We start from the raw sequence: 22,292 nt of genomic DNA, 5'->3' as shown, positions 1-22,292 counted from the left end.
GAACGTTTGGAATTGAACGCGCTCGCCGCGTCAAAGTGCTGATCTAGCAACGCAACGCGCTACGACCAGCCTCGTTCTTCGTCCCGTGTCCAACATCTCCCACTCACTTCGACATTTCTTTCTTGCACACGTGAACGCGGGTTGTCACTCGACCTCGTGACCACTTTTTTGCTTTTACATTAACAGCTGCTTGTTTGCTCACTGCAGCTGCTTCATCACCGTCCTTTCAGCGCGTGCCGCCCGCCATTCGCCTAATCACGACGCACCTCTTCGACTACTATGTGGTAGCACGAGCAGCACCTTTGAGCCTTGGCAGCGGCTCCCATAACACCCTTCCCCCCTTCGAATTACCACTTGGACCTCTACACCGACATCCAACCTGTCATGGATTCACCGGCCACCGACGAAGGGAGCCCGTTTGGCGACATACCGACGCGGCCTATGCGTGTGAAGGTGCTCTACACTTTCGACTACGAGAACAAAACAAATTGTCTGGCACGATTCCCGGAGACACTACAAATACCTGCTGTCGCAATCGACGACAACGCCCAGGTCGGTGTGATCGAGCTGCGGCAGTGCATCCAGGCCATCGTCGGCGCCTCACCGGAACTGCTTTCGAGACTTGCCGAGGGAGACTTCACCATCTACGCCTACGACTACAGTGAATATGAGACGCCGCTCGTGGGCCAGGGCATGTTGTCGTCTGCCCTCGCCGCTTCCGCTCCGCTTGTGCCGGCACACCAGAGCAAGACCATGATCACTGGACGCGTTTGCAAAAACCTGCCGGCTCTGTTCAGCAATGGTGTGAAGGAAACGCTGGAGGTGAAGCTGAGACTGGTGCCTGTTCCCAAACAGGTCCAGAACGAGTATGTCAGGAGCATGGAGAGCCTTCGCAGCCAGAGTCCCGCTATGAGCGCAGGCTTCGACCCGAACGCATGGAATGCTTCTCTCAACCCCAGCAACAGCCAGCAGACCAGCAATGACTATTTCCAGTTCGACATGTCGACACCAGGTAGCAACAACGATCAGTCCATCATCGACGATATCTTCGGACTGGGAGCTGGTGCTGGTGGAGAAGGCAGCGGGCAACAGGGGATGGGTGGCGTGGGCATGGCTCAGACCCCGTCAGGAGTAATCAACCCCGCTTTTCCCTCCCACACTCACAGTGCCCCAGGCAGCCGAGCTGGAAGTCCAATGATGGGTCCGGAATCCAGCACCTTTAACGAGCAATTGCGTCATCAGAGCTTTTCGACTGCTCCATCGAATTTCGCGGATCAGTCGCGCCCCGGATCACGTGCTAGCGTGCGAAGTGAATACACCCACCAACGTCAGCCATCAACACTCTCTGGGGACATGACTCAACACGTCGAGAGTTTCTACAATGAAGATGGACAACCCCGCAAACGTGCGAAGGTCACGCAGACGGACTGGCGCGGCAAGTCCTCGTTCGGTGGCAGGTCGTCTGACCTTCGAGTCACCGCCGCGACTGCTGCGTCGATGGAGATGCACCGCCCTGTCCCCACCCGCCCTTCTGCGCCCGGAAGCAACTTGGAGCCTCCTCCTCGCGTCCCGACGCCCACACCGCACCTCGGTCTCCCTGGGAATCAGCGCCCGCGCATGCCGTCATCCAGGAGTATGTTGCGCCAAGCATCCACAGCAGGCTCTGACTTCATGTCGGATATCGACCAGATGTCAGAAGCTATCGCAAGCTCCCCGGAAGATGTTTCTCCAGAGAACAGCGTTGGTGCAGGAGAAACGCCTCAGGAATTCCCATCATCGCCGCCACTCTTCCCTGGTGTCAACCACCCAACGCCCAGTAGTCCTGGGTTGCCGACGCTCCCACCGCCCCGCATGGCTGATAGTGGCTACATGAGTGAGCGGAATTTCCACAGCAGTAATTTCATGGACACCTTTGACGGTGACAACGAAGATCGAAGCCCGGACGCAGAGGACTACAGGATGGCAGGCCAATACAAGCCGAGAAAACAGACTCGCAAGACCCATATTAAGAGTGAGGGTCTCGACGTGACTAAGATGCCGGCTCCCTACCCAAGTGATGCTCCTACTAGTGAACTCAATTTCGAGTGGGAGCAGCCGGGGGATATGAACCAGCTGCCTCAGAAGATGCTTCTGAACTTGCCTCCTGGCAGAGGTCGCGAACGGTATGTTGACTTGACTCAAGAGATTGACCAGGATCTTTGGCTAGATTTTGTGAGGTCTGATACAGGATATGCCGACTGACATTCCGATCCGCGTGTAGAAGTTCCACCGCCAAGCGAGTGTCCCGGACTAACAGTCCAGCGCCCAGGTCGATGACTCCCAACCCAGCCGCGAACGACAATCTTGGCGGTCGCGCTGATTCTCGTGCACCATCCCTGGCGCCGGCGGCTTCCTTGACACAGCGTCCACCGTCCATGGCTGGCTCTGTGGCCCCCGAGTCGCGACGTGGCTCTCTTGCCCTACCAACCAAGCCTGCTGCTCGACCTGAAGATATGTCGGATGGTGCAGGAAACCAAGCGAAGAAGCGACAAGTCTCTCGACGCGCTCGCAGCGTGTATGCAGACTCCGAGGCTGGATCACCAGCTCCTAGTGATACTGAAGGCCGACCCGTCGGCCCTAACCGATCCGGCTCGGGAGCACAGCGTCGCAAGCTCATCGAACAGCGTATGCACGATGCTGTTGCCAAAGGCGAGATGCCGCAGTACTGCGTGCACTGTGGCGCCATCGAGACGCCGACGTGGCGCAGGCTTTATTTCAAGGTGGTGGAGGGAAAGCCTGGACCTTTGGACTCTGTCGAGGATGAAGGCGAGACGATTGGAGTCGATCCTCTGGAATGGGATAATGCTGGGGAAGTGTCGAAGTTCATTATTCGGAAGTCGATGAAGAAGGCGGCCAAGGAGGCGGCTGGACCGGGTTTTGAGGAAGTCAACATTTGCAACCCGTGCGGTCTGTGGTTCAAGAAGAACCGCAACATGCGGCCAAAGGACAGATGGGGCAAGAAGTCTGGACCGAGGAAAAGCAGAAAGAACAGGATGGGTGAGATTGGGATTGCGACCGACTCCGTCGAGCCGGAATCTGAAGCGTTCTTCACGGACGCCATCATGCCGGAAGACGTGCCAGAAGATAACACCGCGGATGACCGGACCATCCAATTTACAGTCGGAGCAGATCAGCAACAGCGTGGGTTTTCTGGAAGGCCACGTGCGCATAGCATGCAAGCGCAGCAACGTCCGGAAAGCAACTCACAATGGGACGCTTCTCAACTCGACGCCGCGCTCCAGCGTGCTATCCAATCCAGCCCTGGCAGATTCCAAGGCTCGCAAGACAGCCCAATCGAGCTCGACGAACTCACGCCCAAGCCTACAAGGCGCATGCTCTTTCCCTCGCCTCGCCAACAAGGCCAGATCAAAGGCCTCGACGACAAAACCTCGCGGAACTCAAACTCACCCACGGACAACAACAACAAACAAGACCCCCTCTCCAAAACCCCCTCGACAACCCCCGGGCAGCACGACGTCGCCATCTTCGAAGCCTTCGCCCTCGACAAAGAAAACATGCCCCCGCCCTTCGACTCCGACGACGCCGACGACCCCCTCGCCCACCTCTTCGCCGGCTCCCCGACGTCCCTCTTCCGCACCCCGACCAAAAAAACCCCGCGCAAAACCACCCCACCGAAAACCGCTTCGCGCCAACAAGACCACCTCCTCAAAACCCCCACCCCCGCCTCCCGCAAGCGCAAGCTCCTCACCCCCTCCGCCGCCGCCGCCAACAACAGCGGCGCCCCGCCGCACAGCGACTTCCTCACGTCCCCGGGCTCCGCGCGCTACTTCCTGCGCTCGACGCCCACGCGCCTCGCCAACACCCCGGGCCGCAACAGCAGCGCGCAGGTCTCGCCGTTCTCCAGGCACTTGTCGCAGTTGCTGAGCACGGCTACCGGCGGCGAGGGCGATTGGGTCGGCGGTGGAGCGAGTCCCGGTGGGGTGGATTTGGGGGATTTGCCTACGTTCACGACGCCGGGGAGGTGGGAGGGGTTGATGGGTGGGGAGGGGTTTGGGGGGTTTGGGGAGGGGTGAGTTTGGGACTGGGTTTCGTTGAACAGGGAGGGGACTTGGGCATGAATGGATTCTGTATGCGGTATGGGATGATGGACTTAGGAATGGGAGGGTTGGTATTGGCCGACGGGACATGGAATCATGGAATCACGGGTAATCAAAGCATAGTCAGACAGGCAGAGCATAGCAGCAGACATGTGCGCTCTTTGGGAACAAGAATCCTACGAACCGAATGGAAATGAAATCGGAGGACGCGGGACGCTCGTTGCGTTCCGCTGACTCTTTTGCCAACAAAGCAACAATCACTTGCACCCTCTTACTTGCCTTTTCTTTTCCACTATCAATCCACCCGCTGCCCAATGTGTTGGCGACATCGGACCGGTTCGGCCAGTTCGTCTGACCGCAGGGCCCAGGACCAACACGTGCGCACCGTACCGACCCCGAAATCCCTTTGTTCGGGAAACTCATGCAAAGCCGACCTGCAAGCCGGCCGCTCTCGTTCGCAGCGTTGGTTTGCTTGTCCCGGATGACACCGCGTCCGGCAAGGCTGAGCCACGTACGGCCACGAGGTGACTCCCGACTGGCTGCCTTGCAACGATATGTGCGCTGCGCTACGCTGGCACTGACACTGCTCCTGTGAACTGGTTGGGTTGGGTTGGGTTGGGTTGGCTGCTTTGGGCAATCGCGCATCCTGGGCGTTATGCGTCTGCGGGCTAAGGATGAATGAGAGCACGGCTTTGAATCTACGTGATAAGGCATCGGATAGGAGGGCCCTGCGCGTGCGGCGTCTGGTAAGGTAGTGTGTGAGCGCGCTTGGCTGCTTGTTTGCTGACAGGGCATGGCCGTGAAGTGCCACGCCAATCCTTCAACGACCATCGATCACAAAAAGGTTGGTTACAGAGAGCACCCGAAAGGAATCCTAGATCCACGCACCGACCGTTGCGCCTGTTTCAGCCACCGCAACACCCACCCGGCTGCGTTGCACTGCGCTGCTGCAGCCCCGAAGAGAGCCGTTCCGGCCGGGACGGGATACCGCACAGCACAGCACCGGTGCATACACGCATAGCGTGCGTCACGAAGAGGCAAGGAACAATGCGATCTCGCGATCAGCTTTTCAGCATGTGAGACTTGCAAGAGTGGTTTTGCCGGAAGCGTGGCCGGGCGAGGGCCAGAGAGACACAGAGCGACGTCAGAGACATGCCAGCCAGCCAGCCAGCCAGCCGCTTGCGGGTTGATGAGCTGGCTCCCTCCCTGGCTCCCTCCCCGGCAACGGGCGATTGCGGCGAGTTTGATGGCTGTTAGGTATTTGTGAGGATTTTGTATGGAGGCTTGATGTATGGTCATGATGGTTGCTGTGATTTATTACTGGATTGTTATCTAGGACGTAACCTAGGTAAGGTAATCACCCGCGAGTGGTGGAAAATGCACGCCATGCCATGCCCATGCCATGGCTTTGTCACATGGAGGCTGCTGCTGCGGCGGGGCGCCGGATATTTCGCGCCGTCGGGCGATTCTCGCGATGGGCGATCTGGCGATGGCTGGCCGGTCGAGCAATCCGTAACACGGCTAGTGACCATCCGCTCTGTCGCAAGATCGCGCGCTTGCGCCGCGATAAGGCAGGTGAAAATCGGTACAAAAAAAATTGGCAAAGAGCCTTTCTCCGAACACGCGTGGTCGGAATTGCGACGCAGGGCCTGGGAAACAGGGAGGCTCCGCGGTCGGTGTGCTATTGGCAGGCATTTATTTTCTGCGAAGGGAGCGTGTACGGACGGGAGGTACATGCGGGCAAGATGGGCACATGACGGGATCGTTACCTTTGCCTTCCTTCAGCGACGCTGACGGAGGCCCGATACTTTTCCCGAAGCGCCTGAAACTTACTAGGTACCCTCCTACTGACCTACAGGCAGGAAGCAGTGCGCCATCTCCATCGGCATCCGGAAACTCTATGTGCGCCATGATCTGCACCCCGCGAGCACGCGAAAGCTTGCGGCGAGACGGTCGGAGCGTGGTCCATGGGGGATTGGAAGGCTAGGGGAAGTTTGTCTGGTGGGAATGACACGCATGGTGGATGTGTGCTGGGTGTTGGAGGGCAGCACGCAAAGCATCGGGCGTGGATGGGATGGATCTCAGGCTCAGCAGGCCAAGCGAGGGCGGAGCAGGGCTGAGACGAGGCGGCGCGTTCCTATAATCGTCACCAGCGCGGACCGAGACCGGCTACGGCCGCGAACGGCATGGCGCGCGCACACGCCACTTTCACATGTTCGCGGGCAGCGTGGGCGGGCGGCGGGTGGTGAGTTCCAGGTTGGCTTGTGAGTTCAGGCCGTGGGGAGTTGGCTCGGTGAGTTCAGGCCGCGTGCTGGGCGAACGAGAGCGCAAGACGCCATCCAGCGCCCTCTGCGCCGGCCTCGCTGTCGTCGGACTGCCCATGTGCAGCGCGAGTGGGAGGCAGGAGGGCCCGTCTCGCCTGTCTCTTGTCTGTCTGGCTGTCTGGCTGTCCGTCCGTCTGTCGTGCCTGGCCGTGTCTGCCTCTTGCCATTGCTACTACCACTGCCGCCAGACACATACTCACACTCACAACACACACTCTCTCTCACACACCAACCCACCCCATTACCTTACTTACTCACCTCGCACGCCCGTCTCACCACCTTGACACACGCCCGCTGCGCCAGCCTGCCATCCCTCGCACGCCCCCACGCCCGTGATCGCTCGCTTGCGCACCGCCGTGGGTCGACGACGCAGTGCCTACTGTGCAACGCCTGCGTCCGCGCCTGCGCCTGCGCCTGCGCCTGCAACTGCCTTACCTCGCCCTCGCCTTCTCAGCACGAGCTGGGCACGAGATCAGCCTTGATCTTACACGAGCACACGCCCGCGCGGACAAAGCCCGGCCAATTCCACCTCCAGGCGGCTTTTCACATGCCTGCCCCGAACTTCGCAACGCTCCGCTGACCTCACCCCGTCTTCACCACCCCCGGCCGCTCGCAGCACAAGACACCCTCGCTGCGACTCTCCCACGCCTCGTTTCAGCCCTCTGGACCCGTCCATCCCACAGGACGACATTTGAACATCACCAGACCAAACTACACTATTATTCGCAACGAATTCTCCATCTCCCACTCCCCATCTGGCGCTTCACATCTCGCCTTCCCCGCATCTGCAACAGCGCAAGCCGAACCACAGCGGCAGCCCTGCGAACATGGGCTTCGACCAAACCGCCGTGGCCATGCCGCCCAACCAGACCCGCCGGGCGGAGCGCGCCCTGAGAGCGAACGACACCATCACCAAGGCCATTCCGGAAATGCTGCGCGCCAGCCCCAGAGCACGCCACGGCATCCACAAATCCGAACTCCTCGTCGACCCTCCTGCTTCCAGGCCCGCTCTCGGCCAGCTTTCCACCGCAGCGCTCGGCACTCACATCAAAATCAGAGTCCAGTGTACGGACACCCTGGGCGCCGCCGCGAAGGCCTCCGAGCGTCCGTTTGCCGCCAAACGAACCGCCCCGACGTCCAAGACCCAGAGCAGACCCAACGTCGCCGTCCTCAACATGGCCTCTCCTCTGCGACCAGGCGGAGGCTTCCTGGACGGAGCTAACAGCCAGGAGGAGTTCCTCTGCGCGCGCACCACTCTCTACCCGTCCCTCTGGGACTCGTTCTACCGCCTCCCGGAAGTCGGCGCCGTCTACACCCCCGACGTCCTCGTCTTCCGCGACTCCACCCCCGAGGCAAACGACCTGGCCAAGCGCGACCGCTACTTCGTCGACGTGCTCAGCGCCGGCATGTTCCGCTTCCCGGACTCGCGCGGCCGCAGCGAAGACCGCGAGTCCTCCTGCACCTGCGGCGTCAGCTACTGCGACACCGACCGCGACCTCGTCACGCGCAAGATGAAGGCCGTCCTGCGCATCGCCGAGTCCAAGGGCGCCGAGCGCATCGTCCTCGGCGCCTGGGGCTGCGGCGCCTACGGCAACCCCGTCAAGGAGGTCGCGAAGATCTGGCGCAAGGTCATCGCCGGCGGGCCCCGCCAGCGCCGCCCCAACGCCGAGCGCTGGGACGGCATCAAGGAGATCGTCTTCGCCATCCCCGACCGCAGCATGGTGCGCGAGTTCGAGCGCGCCTTCGCCGACATCCTCTGCACAGACCCCGTCACCCCGCCCTCCGAAGAGCCCGCCGCCGCCGCAGAGCCCTCCGCCCAAGACGCCATGATCGAAGACATCATCCGCGCCATCGCCGAGACCGAACTGCAGCTCGAGCAGATGATCAACCCGCGCTCGCGCCTGCGCATCAAGGAAACCCTCAAGCAGCTCAACCGCGACCTGGCCCGCGGGCTGGCGAACAAAGCCGCGCAGGAAGAGGACCTGACGCTGCAGGAAGACGAAGTCGTCGACGACTTCGTCGTCTCGGGCTTCGAGGCCTCGGACGGCGAGGCGAACAGCTTCTACAACTTCGACGAGAACGACGTCGCCTCGGACTCCTCCGACGCCAGCGAGTGCTACGAGTTCCGCCCGCAGCAGTCCGCTTCCGTGCCGCGCTTCGCCTCTTCAAACTCTCAAGAAGCAGAGCCAGGCAGCCACCCTCCCGACGACGCCCCCGGCAAAGACCCCGCCCACCCGCCCAGCCCGCAGTTCGACCCCCAGACCGGCTGGTTCGCGGGCAGCATGGACCAGCTGGCGCGCATGCTGCGCATGGGGCACCCCGTCGTCGCTGGCGGCAAGGGTGTCGAAGCGGATTCGGAGCCCGGGACGCCGGGTGGTGGGCCTGGGGCGGCGCTGGACGAGCGCGCGATCGAGTCGTATTTGAGGCGGTATGGCGGCACGGACGATGTTGAGGAGGTGAGGGCGAGAGCGTTGGTTTGAGAATGGAAGGCTCTCTTTCGCGGGGAGGGTTCGTGCTGTGGATGTGCGGAGGAAGAGGAGGAATTGTCGGGTTTTGACAATGGTGCTGTTCGATCGATGTTTCTCACTCCGCTCCTTGCGCTTTCCCTTTATAACCGACGATCTTGGTTTTTTCACCGCGCTTCGGACCTCACGCGGCCGTTGCTGGATCGAAGTCGGCTCTTTGGCATATCGTCACTCCTCTCCTTGTTGTTGTTTTTGGTTGGGACCGAAGCGCGGTTTTTTTCTGAGATGATCTGGCGTGCGAGCCTGGGAAGCGTTTTTCGCTGTTCTTCTTTTGTTGATTCTTTGATTTTGATTTTGATTTTGATTTTTCTTTCTTTCTTTCTTTCCCTTTCACCGAGAAGGAGAGAAAGCGAGACCGTCGTTCAGCGAAGCGACCGAAAGCAAGCGTGCTTGGACATATGTAGTCGAGGAGCGGAACGGAAGAAGAGGAGAAAACAGGCTATCAGCGCCATCGTAATTGGACAAAGGGTTGAATCATTCCAGACCGTCGTGGCATCTCCCTCTCTCATGACAAATGTCTTTCGTGAACATCCACTCGAGGCATTCGAAGAAGAAGCGTGCAGCTCGAGGATCATTGCCAGCGTCAGGTCTCACGCCGTTCTATCAAGCGCGTTGGTCGACAGCTGATGAATCCCCAATCCCCAATTTCCCCCACCCCCCACCCCAGCCAGCACCTGCGACCCGACCCCAACAACGGTTGAGACGCGGCTGAGCCGCCCACAACCCCATGCGCGTTCCACGACTTCGCGCTCCTTCCTCCCCCGGTCGGTTTTGTTCGCTTACCTTGGGGGTTTGCGTGGCAGGGCGCGATAAGGCGCGAAGGGGTAAGCGGGGGATTGCGCTTAGTGTGGAGAGGGAGGGGTTTGGGGGGATTCGTTGGGGTTGGGGTTGGGTTTGGAGGGGAGGGGTGATTGGAGGGGTTGATGGGCTTTGTCGGTGGGTCGATTTTGGGATTTCTTTTTTGGCGTGTTTGCTGTTATTCTTCTTTGCGCGTTGTTCTGTTGGACGTGTTGAGCTTTTGGCTGGTACCAGAAGCTGAAACTCGAGCTGCCTGGAACGATGTGTGGGACTGTGGCGCTCGTGAGGGCGCGCGAGACGTCTCAACGGGTGGCTGGGAAGGAAGAATGAGTGGTTCTGATAAAGCTGTCGAAGCTGATGGGCACGTCTCGATTCGGACTCGTGCCTGACGATATTAAGATGGAGAGGCTACTAGGTACGTAGCGCCGGCGATAAAGAAGTTACAATATTGCTAGTGCTGAGTGGTCTGCTGGACTTCATCATTTGGGGAGGGAATGATACTTGAATGATTACACAGGCGTTAATAACCGCGCTTCCGATGCTGTTTGCATTTGTGACAGTGAGTGCGCGGATTGAGTCCATGTTCCTTTGTCGTCTCTTTGCACGAGACTCCATGGACGGAAACAGCCGATGTCAAGGATGGCCAGGATGCTTGTACTTGGAGTGAGGAGGGTATGTGGCGTTTCTGTTCTCGCAAGAACACAACATATCGATCCGCTCTTCAATCGCTGTGATTGATTGATATTCCGCGTTTGCAAATGACGGTGGTCACTATAGAGGATACAATATCGTACGGTGGACAGGCGTTTGCGGGCCGTCCCGTTGAAGCTTGCATCGAGAATTCACTTCCTTCTGGTGATCCCATTCTGTCATTATTGAGGAAAAAGAGGGTCTCTGGAAATTCGCGGGTCTTACAGGCGACGTCTGTTGAGGCACAAGTTTACTCACTGGTCTAAATTCCTCGTGATCAGACCTGGCCGCCTCACTCTATACCGTTCGATCATGGCACAGAAGTTTTCGACCTCGGGAGCACAAACTGCTGGTGTGTTGCTAAGGACCATTCCTGAAGCTCAGCAGGTTGTGATTGCGCGGGAGCTCACTACAAAACTTCGATCGAGCTTTGACGAGGCTGCAGCTAGTGTTGCGGTCGAACTAGTTGCCGGAAGAGATGACGCTGCCTTGGAGAACGATCTTATTGACGTTCTCGTGTCGAGGATTGAACAAGGTTCACCTGACAGCGTCGCTTCGCTCCTCAATCAGTCAATTGGGTTGTCCGAACGATTGGTGACGGTTGCGGTTGAAGTTCTGAGTAACACGGACAAGACGTCTTCCAGCACGATCAAACCAGGTTCCCAGGATGTCGACAAAGATGATCAAGAAGACGATGAAGGTGCGAAAGACTCAAAAGCTGCTTCGAAAAGTACTGTGCTGTATTGGCTGCGGTTCGCCAAACAGGTAGTGCCTGCAGCGAGAAACGGTGATCACGAACAGGCTTTGTTCAGAAATGCCCTGGGACTTCTACATCACACCGATCGAGCTACTGCACTAGCTGCACGTGACCTGGTATTCTCGTTATTCTCATCCTCAACGACAGCTCAGAAGAATTTAAATACGGTGCGGGAAACCATTCGCGTTCTTATCGATTCGTCGGACTCAAAGCTTCAGCAAACACTTGGATACGCATTGTGGATGCGTTTGCTGGCGGTTTCAGACCAGCTTGACGTTTCAGAGATTGACCTCAACGATGACGCATATTGGCAACCGTTGATCGTAGGCCTTCGGAATGGAGATGGTGAACGCCGCAAGATGTGTCTTGATATTCTCAAACGATCGGTTGCCCTTGCGATTGATCAAGGGAACCTAGGTGCGGTAGCCGGCAAAAATAACGGTAAGTCATAATCTTTTCTGCGATCGTTTCGGACTATATGCATTGACGTCGAAACTCGCACACATTTGATTCGAAGAGTCAACTAATGGGTATAAAGCATCTCCGAACGTTGTCAGCTACCAATATGGCCGTTATTGTACGGTATTTGAGACACTCGTGCTTGCACGCTATGCCAATCTTGTGGTAGAGTGCCAAAGAGACCTCAACTTGCTAGTCTCCGCAGATTCGGTCATCCAATCGAGGTGGCTTTGGACACTACTTGGAACGGCTCTCGATGCGAAGACCCAGGATCAGAACAGAAGGTTCATCGGAGACTGGATCCTGCGTTCAGAGCTCTTTTCTTCCCGCTTCACCGACGGTCTCGCAGAATTCATGTCGCAGTCGTTCCTCCCTTGGGTCATGGAAGGTCATCTTTTTGTGTCTTCGACCAAAATCTATGGCGACTCATTAACTTGCCGCCACGGAGACCGACTTGCTACATTCATTCGCAACGTCATCAAAGGTGGATCGGACGATCTGCGACCACAACTACTTGATGCGATGTTTGCCTACCTCATGCGCAAACATGCGACGATTTTTGCTTATTCTGCGGTCCACCTCATTCGAGGCATCAGCCAAGCGTTTGAGGCTGTGGAAACTTTGTCGTTGTCTAAAGAGCAGCTGGAGACTCTGCTTTTCATCTCAGGCCTGAGGACGTTGCCGGAAATTGCAACGGAGGTTCTGATTGTCCACTGTTGGAGGATATACGAACTGGCCAACGGCCGATCCAGGACGCTCACTGATGGGGTTTCAAGTTCTAGTCAAACTCGCCTGCAAAACCTCAGGTCAGCGGCTGAGTTCGTCGTTCAAAGCCACTCGACAACGCAAAATGTCGAAGCTGCCTCCCCGGTGTATTCTCAAAGAGACATCAAAATCGCCGAGGCTGTCAAGAAGTGCAACGAAGCACTGCGCCAGCTCTCTTCACAGTCAACTCGTCCCAGCGACGAGCTTCAGAATACGCTTGAAGACATCTGGTCCGATTTGGAATACCTGGAGTATCCCAGGGAGCTGCTCATCAAGCTCCCACTCGTGTTCTTCAACTCATGCGTGATGCGATCGGTGATGGAGGAGGAAGCGGGCAATGAATCTGGACTTCGCGACCTCCTTGCCGCTACAGTTCCCCGTCTCTTGGATCTGGCTCAGAGGCGGAGCTTCTTACTTGCGCCTCTCCTAGGACAAATTCGCGAGATTCTTCTGTCAACACCACGAGCAGCCTCCATTCTGGACTTGGATGCATCGCTTCTCAGGCTCGCACAAAACCCTCCAGAACCTAGCATTGATCTCAACATGGAGTACTCAGCCATTCCTTTGCTTGCAGATTACCTTCAAACATCAAGTGAGAGCTGTAAAGAAAAGTACTTTGGTAAAGGCGAGGGTTATGGTTTTGCTGCATATCTGGATCTCATCAGCCGATGTGGCAGCCAGCACCCTGAACTCCTCCAATCGCTCCTCGAAACGATTATTGCACGCTGGAGGAGACAGAAGAACCCACCACCCACGATGTCTGCCTGGAAGACGACGCTCCAGCTGGAGGTAGTCCTGCTGTGCTTTGAACAGCTCGCAGCAAGTACTGAAAGAGCTGTGCTTGACCCATTGATCAACGATTTCTGGTTCATCCTATCCCTCGAACCACTACCACGATTCAGGTACCTCATGGAATGGACCATTGTGCGTATTCAGATTTGTCATCCGGATCTACGCTCGAAGACTCTGGAGATGCTGGGGACCAAAGATCACCAATCAAACCCCAAGTTCATTGCATCGCTCATGAAGATGGGTGTAATGCTCGCCACCGCAGAGTGCGGAACCGAAGACTTCGCCCAGAGCCTTGCGACAACTTTCATCGCCCTGTCCTCGAGCTCCAAGATCGTCATCAGGCACGAGGCTCAATGGGCCTTCCCACAGCTCATGGACCACGCACGCGCGAACGGATGGCGCAAAGTCGTAGACAATCCCGCATATGTATCGCTAGACGACTACATCCGCAGTCTGCCACGCTTCGGCGACCCGCCCGCCGAGCGCATCATGGGCAAAATCGACCCAGTCTCGGACCACACAATGACCAACTTGGTCGAAGGCCTCTGGACCGACCTCGACTACACCCGCCCGCCGTACACCACCCGCCAAGCCTTCGTAGACCTCTACAACGACGACGCCAAACTGGACAACACCACCTGGCCCGCCTCCTGCATGCCCCTAGGCCCAGAAATCCCCAAACCACCGCGCGCCGAGCCCGAACCAGCCGCGGAGCCCTCCCTCCTGGGCCCCAAGCAAATGACCCAAGACGAAGCCATCGCCCTGCAGACGAAAGGCACCGCCTACCTCAAGACCTCGCTCGACGATTCCTCCACCAAATCCAGCAAGCACGAGCTCCTCCTCGTGGCCTCTTTGATCGAGAACCCCTACAACCTCGGCGGCCTGAGCCGTGTGTCGGAGATCTTCGGCGCGCAGGCCATGTACGTCCGCGATCCGCGGATTATCGCCGAGAAAGACTTCACGTCTGTCAGCGTGTCGTCGCATAATCATGTGGACATCATGCCGCTGACGGTGCCGGATATGTCGGGTTGGATGACGCTGAAGAAGAGCGAGGGGTGGACCGTGGTGGGTATTGAGCAGACGGACCGCAGTTTGTTGCTCGGCGAGGCGAGCGCGGTGTTGCCGGAGAAGACGATCCTCGTGCTGGGCAGTGAGAGTCTGGGAATGCCGGCTGCCGTGCTGGGAGAGTGCGACATGCTGGTTGAAATCCCGCAGATCGGCGTCACGAGAAGTCTCAACGTGCAGACCGCCGCTGCGATCGTGCTGTTTGAGTACGGAAGGCAGCACAGGAAATAGGAAGATGGTATTTGGTGAACTATGTGGAAAGGATACATCTGGTGTCTGCCGCTGATGGGCCTGATCTGGGTATCAAAAAAGAAAAGGGATATGGACAGATAGAAGATAGACGCAACAAGAGAGTCTCATGATGCGCCAGCGACGGTCCCGTAATCCTTGCTCGCCGCTCTTCGCCGGCTCAGCACGCTCTTGAACGCGCCCAACCAGCGATTGAGGCTTTCTTCGTCCAGTGCGCAGAAGCGGTAATTGCGCTCTTCGCTAATGACCTGTAAGCAATACTCCTTGCTCTTGCTGATTGGGTCGATCTCTACTGCGTCGATGATGGTCTCAAAAGGCAGGATAAGCAATGGGCGGTATTCGTCTTCGTTTTTGTACAGTGCAAGCGCCTTAGGTCGCACTACCATCCAGACCTTCTTCCACTGGCGCACGCCGTGCTTTGGTCGCAGAAGTAGGATCCAGTTGTGGTAGACGACCCGCTCAGAATCTTGAGGCGCTGGTGGCTTGGCGGTAGAGTCTGGCGGCACTTGATTCGTAGAAAGTTGAGAGGGATTTCGCTGTTGGCTTGCCATTGGGCGTTTGGGAACCGGGCCATATACAGAATGTACCTCGTTTGAGGTTGGTGAGGTGTGCTGTTGCGCGGAGCTCGTGGCCGGGCGACTGTCAGTGGAGAGTGACAGCGCACTCATAGGCGCGGTGGGTCCAAGCGAGTCGCTGAAGTCGCTGTACGAGCCGTAGCCTTCTGCACCCGAGTATTCGATCTGCGAAGGGCGCCTTGCACTGGGAGTCCGGTTGTTCCTGTCACGCCTCTTGGGGAGAGTGTACGAGCTGGGCCCGAAAGCTTCGGCATCCGAGCTACTGTATCCACCGCTTCTGTCGTCGCTCGCCAAAGCTGCCTGAGGGCTGATTCGCCTGCTCCGCTCAAAGCCCTTGTATGTGCTTTGAGCGCCGCCAGGACTTGCGAGCGATATCTCCTCTTCATGCTCATCCATACGAGCTGCATCCCTGATGCGCTCAACCCAATCTTGCGCATCTGAGTGTGTGTTTGCCTCCAGGTGGAAGTTGCGTGAAGGCGAAAAGAGCCCGAAAACATGTTTTCCCTTCCTCTTCGGGTCTTTCTGTCGCGCGACAGCGGTGAGGTCCGATAGGTTGATCTGGTGCCGAAGCTTGGATTCTGAGGAGTTTCGGTAGATAGATAGGAGATTAGGCCGTAGCACTATGTATATGGGCTTCCAGGACTATCGTGAAAATACATTAGCACACAGTCGACGCCGCGAGTATCGTCATCCGAATGCACACGCACCTTCGTTTTCCGTGTTCGCTTGAGCACCTCTCCAGATTTGATGATGCGATCAAATTCGTAGCTTCCATTTTGCGTGACCGGAGAGGATGTGTCCACGGAGAGACCGTAGTTGGGTCTCAAGCTTTGAACTGATTTCGGTATAGCTAGGTTTGTAGCAGGCGGCTGCAAGGCATTACTGCCGGGAATGGGTCTGGGCTGCGTTGGTGCCGCCATGTCGGTCATGGTGCATCTCCAGGTTGGTGGGGTGAAGACGGGTGTGTCGGACGGGGAAGAAAGGGTACAGGCGTGAAGAGAGGCGGTTGGTTTCCAGGGAGAATGCTGACCGGTGTTTGAGTTCAACAGCTGCAGCGGGTAAACATGGTACGCTGACGATCGCTGCTGGAGGCTGGGCAAAGACGGGAAAGGGGACTAGATTGGTATGAAAGAGTGACGAAGGGTGAGAACGAGGGAAGACAGGCGTGTATAGGCGTTGCGCCAGGGACGATGTTATTGGGGAAAGCGTTTCAAACGGTGCCAGTTCGTAGAACCGATGCTCGCCGTTGTCTCACAAAACACCCCGTGGCTGCCTCAGGCCGCATGACGTGGGCGATCCGATGGTGGGGAAATCGAGCTGCATTCTGGGGCATCGTGAATCTTTTTGACGCTGCCCGCCACGAGAGCAGGTAGGCCAAGCGGTATAAATCCCTTCCCTGTCATTTGCAATTTCAACCTTGACAGGCAAGGCGATATCGATCAACATGCCTGTCGTACCGCCTGAGAAGCTGGTTAAACTCCAGCAACAAGGCGATGGCATTCGCAACGTGAGTCAGACGATCGATGCATTCCGGTATGTGTTGATGTTCTATGCTGACTATCATAAAGATTTGTATCCTAGCCCACGTCGTAGGTGTATCCTATGTAGAGATTTTTCGAAATCACTTATTCACAATTTGCAGGACCACGGAAAAACATCTTTGAGTGACGCCCTAATCGCCACAAATGGAGTTATCTCAGCAAAGCAAGCGGGCAAAATTCGCTATCTGGATTCTCGACCAGATGAGCAATTGCGAGGTATCACAATGGAAAGCTCAGCCATATCACTGTTCTTCTCGCTCTTGAGACGAAGCTCGCCTGAGGCGCCCCCGGAGTCAAAGGAATATTTGATCAACCTGATCGACTCACCCGGACATATCGATTTCAGCTCGGAAGTTTCGACAGCTTCTCGCTTGTGTGATGGAGCAATCGTACTGGTCGATGCTGTGGAGGGTGTCTGCTCGCAGACGGTCACTGTGTTGCGCCAGACATACACCGAAAAGCTGAAGCCATTGCTCGTCATCAACAAAATGGACCGATTGATCACCGAGCTGAAGCTCTCACCTGCCGAGGCCAACACCCATTTGAACAAGCTGCTCGAGCAGGTCAACGCTGTCATGGGTAGCTTTGCACTTGGTGAGCGCATGGAGGACGACTTGAGGTGGCGAGAGCGCATCGAGGAGAAGGTCAATGCCAAGGCTGAGGGAGAGCTCAAAGGTGGCCTTGAAGAAGATGACAATGGCGTCGTCATCAGTGGCACTCCTGCTGAGTACGAGGAGAAAGAAGACGAGGACATCTACTTCGAGCCCGAACGGAACAACGTCATCTTCAGTTCAGCCATCGATGGCTGGGCCTTCACGCCCAGACAATTTGCCGCACTGTATGAGAAGAAGCTTGGTATTAAGCGTCAAATCTTGGAAAAAGTACTCTGGGGTGATTACTACTTGGATCCCAAAACGAAGCGCGTATTAGGGTCAAAACATCTCAAGGGCCGCAACCTGAAACCTATGTTCGTACAGCTGGTGTTGGAAAACATCTGGGCAGTGTACGAGGCTACCATGGGCGGACCCAACAACAAAGGTGATCCGGCACTCTTGGAGAAGATCACAAAAGGTCTGAATCTGAATATCCCTGCACACGTCTTGAGATCACGGGACCCCAAGGCTCTCCTCAGCGCAGTCTTCACATCATGGCTGCCTCTTAGCACGGCAGTCTTGGTGTCAGTAACTCAGACTCTACCGTCACCAAGGACAGCTCAATCGACCAGAGCGCCAGAGCTTCTCGATGTCTCTCCTGGCCACGAACACATTGACTCTCGGATCAGGAAGGCGATGACCGATTCGGATCCTACAGTGGGCGAGCCTACCGTTGCATACGTGAGCAAGATGGTCTCAATACCAGAAAGCGAGCTGCCTTCAAACAAGCGCAAGGGTGGCGTTCTCACGGCGGAAGAGGCGCAAGAACTCGGTCGCAAGAAGCGTGCTGAGATCGCGAGGGCTCAAGCGCTTGCGAACGGCGACAATGGCGTCGAATCGATGACAGAAGCTCTTAGCACTGTTGCCATTGGTGAAGATGATCAGAACGATGACGATGATGACAAGGCGGAAGATGAACCTGCTGACCCAGAACATCTAATTGGGTTCGCGAGAGTATTCTCTGGTACCTTGACTGTGGGCGACGAGGTCTACGTTCTCCCGCCCAAATTCACACCCGCCAGACCTCATGCTGCTCCACAGCCCAAGAAGGTGACAATCACAGCTCTATACTTGCTCATGGGTCGTGGTTTGGAATCTCTCAACTCCGTGCCTGCAGGCAATGTCGTCGGTATTGCTGGACTGGACGGTGCTATCTTGAAGTCGGGCACCATATGTTCGAAGATCGATGGCGCTCCCAACTTATCATCTACCTCCGCGATCTCTACTAACGCACCCATCGTCCGCGTTGCACTTGAGCCCGCGTGGCCTGGTGACCTCGACAAAATGATTCGCGGCCTGCGCCTCCTCGAGCACGCTGACCCAGCGATGATGTACGAGCAGCTCGAGAGCGGAGAGCACGTCATCTTGACAGCTGGTGAGCTTCACCTCGAACGTTGTCTGAAGGATTTGCGAGAGCGTTTCGCACGATGTGAAATCCAGGCTGGTGAGGCGATTGTGCCGTACAGGGAAAGCATAGTGAGAGCCGAGGAGATGAACCCGCCTAAAGACCCCGCGCTAGGACGAGGCAGAGTTGAGGGTCTTACCACCAGCAAGCAGGTCTCTGTTCGTCTACGGGTTGTCCCGTTGCCCGCGCCGGTCACAGAGTTCCTGGTCAAGCATACTGGCGCTGTCAAGCGACTGTATTCTGAACGCATAGCACAAGAGCAGGAGCAGACCAAGCCTCACGCGAACGACGAGACTGATCACGCGGACTCAAGTGAAGATGTCGGAGAGCAGGAAGTGGAGGCTGAAGACACCTCTGCGGAGGCTGGCCAGGTGTTGAGCACAGAAGAGTTCAAGGAGGGACTCGTGAAAGCGTTCGCCGAGGAGAAACACGACAAGGAACTCTGGAAGGATGTTGTCGAGAAGATCACGGCTTTCGGACCTCGCAGGGTCGGGCCCAATCTTCTGGTCGATGCTACGGCTGATAGCATCTGCCGGAAATTGTAAGTGACCTTTTCGAGGTCTTTCACCGGAGTAAATCCACTAACCTGTCTACCAGCCTTCGTGACAACAAAGATCTCGACACCTCAACCGACGCCATGAGCACCGAAAAACACACCGCGACCTTCGCCGACAAAATCGCCTACGCCTTCCAGCTCTCCACTTACCAAGGCCCCCTCTGCAACGAACCAACCCAAGGCGTCGCCGTCTTCCTCGAGTCCGTCACAACCAACGTCTCCGACGAAGAAGCCAGCCAAAGCATGGGCCGCCTGACGGGCGAGATAATCCGCACCGTCCGCGAGTCCATCCGCCAGGGCTTCCTCGACTGGAGCCCGCGCATCATGCTTGCCATGTACTCGTGCGAGATCCAGGCCAGCGCCGAGGTGCTCGGCCGCGTTTACTCGGTCATCACGCGCCGCCGCGGCCGCATCGTCTCGGAGTCGCTGCTCGAGCCGTCGCCGAACTTCACGATTCTGGCGTTGTTGCCTGTCGCTGAGTCGTTTGGTTTCAGCGATGAGATCCGCAAGCGCACGTCGGGTGCTGCAGCCCCGCAGCTTGTGTTCGAGGGCTTTGAGATGTTGGATGAGGATCCGTTCTGGGTGCCTTTTACTGAGGAGGAGTTGGAGGATTTGGGTGAGAAAGCGGATAAGGAGAACGTGGCTAAGCGGTATGTGGATAAAGTTAGAGAACGCAAGGGACTGCTGGTGAAGAGGAAGGTGGTGGAGAGTGCTGAGAAACAGAAGACGCTCAAGCGATAGATGGCATGTTGGGTATTACGTTGGTAGGAGAGACACATGAGTGGTAAATACACCGTTTTCACGCTATTGCCGTCATTGCCCGAATCTCAAAGGCAGGTGAACACGCTGTAGAAGAACGCGGTCGATAGTGGCCAATGGCCAGCGGGAGAGAGAGAGAGAGAGCGCGCTGCGAAAAGGGTACAATTTCTCACAGCTTCTGTTGCAGGTAGCAATCTCGAGTGTTGAAGATGTCCTCAAAGCCCATGTGTTGCATCATTGGCTAACATTCAAGATCGAAAGCGAGGGTAAGAGCTTCAAGGTACGGGGCTGTCCTGACTGTTCAATCAAGCTTACACAAATGATTGGCCAAGGTTGGCCAATCCAATCCCTAGGATTAGGTAACACGAGCTCAGCGATTAAGCGATATCTTACAAGCTCACACGTCACGCGGAAGCTCGTTCTCAATGGTCAAGTACCCCATTCTATGATGGATCATGAGGACAAAAGCTCAAAGCCTGGGGAACGTCCTCACACATACACCTCAGGTGTCAACCGTTAAATTTCATTTCCTATGGTTAAAATCGAAGATATCAGCCCGAGGTCCGGGCCACACCTCGCATCTCCAATCGCCTCTCACGACACCTCTCTTCCCAGTACCAATACTCTTTATCCGCCCACTCGAGAGCGACGCTCCTCCGCACCCTCGACATCAGCTCTGCAGTCCTCAAAATCTCCTTCACCATGCGTGCGCTCTCCCTCCCAAAATCCCTCGGGTCGTCACGGTCCCCCACGCCGACGTGCCTGCTCTTCCACCTGGCTTTGTAGTCGCTGAGCCGACCGCCCACTTCGCGGACGTAGTCTTTCATGGCGCCCTCGACCAGCGCGTTGAAATGGCGCTGCGGTTGGAAAAGCGGCATCAGCAGCGGCACAGGGAGCAGATGGTCGACGTCGCCGCACGCGAGCGTGATGCCCTCCGTCCAGTCGATGCGCAGCTTGATGCTGTGCGCGATCTCGCGGCGCGTCAGCTCCAGTGGTAATTGGACGTACATCGACCCGACCTCGCTGTAGACGTCCGACTCTGGATTCCTGCGCTGAGGGCCGCTTGAGCGGATCATCCAGGTCCCGATGTCGAACTGCACTGCTTTGGCGCGTTGGAGGCAGCGTTGGCCGGCGTGCGCGAACCAGGCTTGAGCGCGCTCGCCCCAGGCGTCGGAGTTGTCGTTGGGGTGGGAGAAGCGCCAGGTGTCGTTGACGGCGAAGACGATGCCGGTTGTCTCGCGGTAGATTACTTTGCAGGTGAAGCGGAGTGCGAGTGGGTGGGGTTTGGTGATTTTCTTTCGATATTTGCGAGGTGGATTTAGGGTGACTTTCATTCCTTCGGCAAAATGGAGCACTCTCTCGTATATGTCGAGTCTAAGCTCGACGGGAAGCCTTCTGAGCGGAGAGCTATCCAGACCGAAAGCTGGATTGGCACTTCGAGCAGCCATACGCAAGAAGGCTGCTAGAATCAATGTCGCGAAGGCGGTAAGTGTGAGTGACATTTGTCAAGAGTGCTCGCTCGTCGCCGAAAGCGGCATGAGATATTGTCGGAGGTGTGGACGGTGATAAATTGACCCGATGCTTGCCTGGATAAATAAGCAAAGGCAGTATGATGTTGGAGAAGGTCGCAAATTTGTGGCCCTGTGCTAGGATGTTGTAGTTGCGCAGAAGGGGCTTGATGCGGTGTCGACAACAGATCTTCATTACAGATCTCGACAGATTTTGTGTATAAGACTCGACAATAGGAACGCTTGCCGAAAGGAGTCACACTTGAAACACAAGCGACGTCAAGGGGCTTTGGAGCTGTTCCGGATTCTGGTGATTCACATGTGATTGCGATGTTGAATGGCAATATAGTGAAGCAGACCAAGCCAGCACGACGCGCGATCGAGGCAGTGCTAGGTAAAGTTTAAATTTTGTGCTGGAGAATATCTGAGTGATAATCAGATCTAGCTACTTCAGCAGATATCGATGATAAGACAAATTGACCGGTGACGCTCTGGTGTCCTGGAATTGCGTTAGCTAATGTCCTCGTGAAGTCGATGCGGATGCCGATCCGGTGAAGTAAGAGCTTGCGCACGTACACTACTCGAACCTTCAACTAGGTGCAGACGAAAAGGTCTTTAAAGTGCGTATGCGAAATCGAGACGCGTCTTGTCGTGGGCTGTCAAGCGATATCTGTTGGGCCGCCTCAACCTTGAAAGTCCAATCGACCAACCTTGCGAGGAGAAACATCGCTGACAGGCTTATCGATGTGTAGGAACTCAATCGCAGCGTCAGAT

The 22,292-nt window shown here is 56.6% G+C and overlaps 6 protein-coding genes across 6 annotated transcripts; 4 read left to right on the top strand and 2 right to left on the bottom strand.

Moving 5' to 3' along the window:
• Positions 1 to 98: 98 nt before the first annotated feature.
• WHR41_01004 (uncharacterized protein) lies at positions 99 to 4,073 on the top strand (the record flags this gene model as incomplete). Its single annotated transcript, XM_069369610.1, has 2 exons — positions 99 to 2,162; positions 2,261 to 4,073. Exons 1-2 carry the CDS (start codon positions 385 to 387, stop codon positions 4,071 to 4,073), a joined length of 3,591 nt encoding a protein of 1,196 aa, XP_069233149.1. The 5' UTR covers positions 99 to 384.
• A 3,175-nt stretch (positions 4,074 to 7,248) lies between these two features.
• Positions 7,249 to 8,901, top strand: WHR41_01003 (uncharacterized protein; the record flags this gene model as incomplete). The annotated part of the gene is made up of 1 exon (XM_069369609.1): positions 7,249 to 8,901. One exon carries the CDS (start codon positions 7,249 to 7,251, stop codon positions 8,899 to 8,901), a length of 1,653 nt encoding a protein of 550 aa, XP_069233146.1.
• A 1,750-nt stretch (positions 8,902 to 10,651) lies between these two features.
• WHR41_01002 (uncharacterized protein) lies at positions 10,652 to 14,503 on the top strand (the record flags this gene model as incomplete). The annotated part of the gene is made up of 2 exons (XM_069369608.1): positions 10,652 to 11,134; positions 11,847 to 14,503. Exons 1-2 carry the CDS (start codon positions 10,747 to 10,749, stop codon positions 14,501 to 14,503), a joined length of 3,045 nt encoding a protein of 1,014 aa, XP_069233147.1. The 5' UTR covers positions 10,652 to 10,746.
• On the bottom strand, positions 14,492 to 16,302 carry WHR41_01001 (uncharacterized protein). The gene is made up of 2 exons (XM_069369607.1): positions 15,804 to 16,302; positions 14,492 to 15,738 (listed from the first exon to the last, which is right to left on the bottom strand). Exons 1-2 carry the CDS (start codon positions 16,023 to 16,025, stop codon positions 14,629 to 14,631), a joined length of 1,332 nt encoding a protein of 443 aa, XP_069233144.1. The 5' UTR covers positions 16,026 to 16,302; the 3' UTR covers positions 14,492 to 14,628.
• A 129-nt stretch (positions 16,303 to 16,431) lies between these two features.
• Positions 16,432 to 20,058, top strand: WHR41_01000 (uncharacterized protein). Its single transcript, XM_069369606.1, has 4 exons — positions 16,432 to 16,603; positions 16,665 to 16,685; positions 16,739 to 19,236; positions 19,293 to 20,058. Exons 1-4 carry the CDS (start codon positions 16,541 to 16,543, stop codon positions 19,990 to 19,992), a joined length of 3,282 nt encoding a protein of 1,093 aa, XP_069233145.1. The 5' UTR covers positions 16,432 to 16,540; the 3' UTR covers positions 19,993 to 20,058.
• A 503-nt stretch (positions 20,059 to 20,561) lies between these two features.
• On the bottom strand, positions 20,562 to 21,512 carry WHR41_00999 (uncharacterized protein; the record flags this gene model as incomplete). The annotated part of the gene is made up of 1 exon (XM_069369605.1): positions 20,562 to 21,512. The coding sequence occupies one exon, from the start codon at positions 21,510 to 21,512 to the stop codon at positions 20,562 to 20,564; it is 951 nt and encodes a 316-aa protein (XP_069233026.1).
• Between the last annotated feature and the right edge of the window lie 780 nt (positions 21,513 to 22,292).

Source organism: Cladosporium halotolerans, assembly GCF_011745625.1.
Source record: "Cladosporium halotolerans strain TM138-S3 chromosome Unknown Sca3, whole genome shotgun sequence".
In the NCBI taxonomy this organism is placed as follows: Eukaryota; Fungi; Ascomycota; class Dothideomycetes; order Cladosporiales; family Cladosporiaceae; genus Cladosporium; species Cladosporium halotolerans.
The sequence above is the reverse complement of the archived record's forward strand: the minus strand, read 5'-3'. Positions and strand labels throughout refer to the sequence as shown.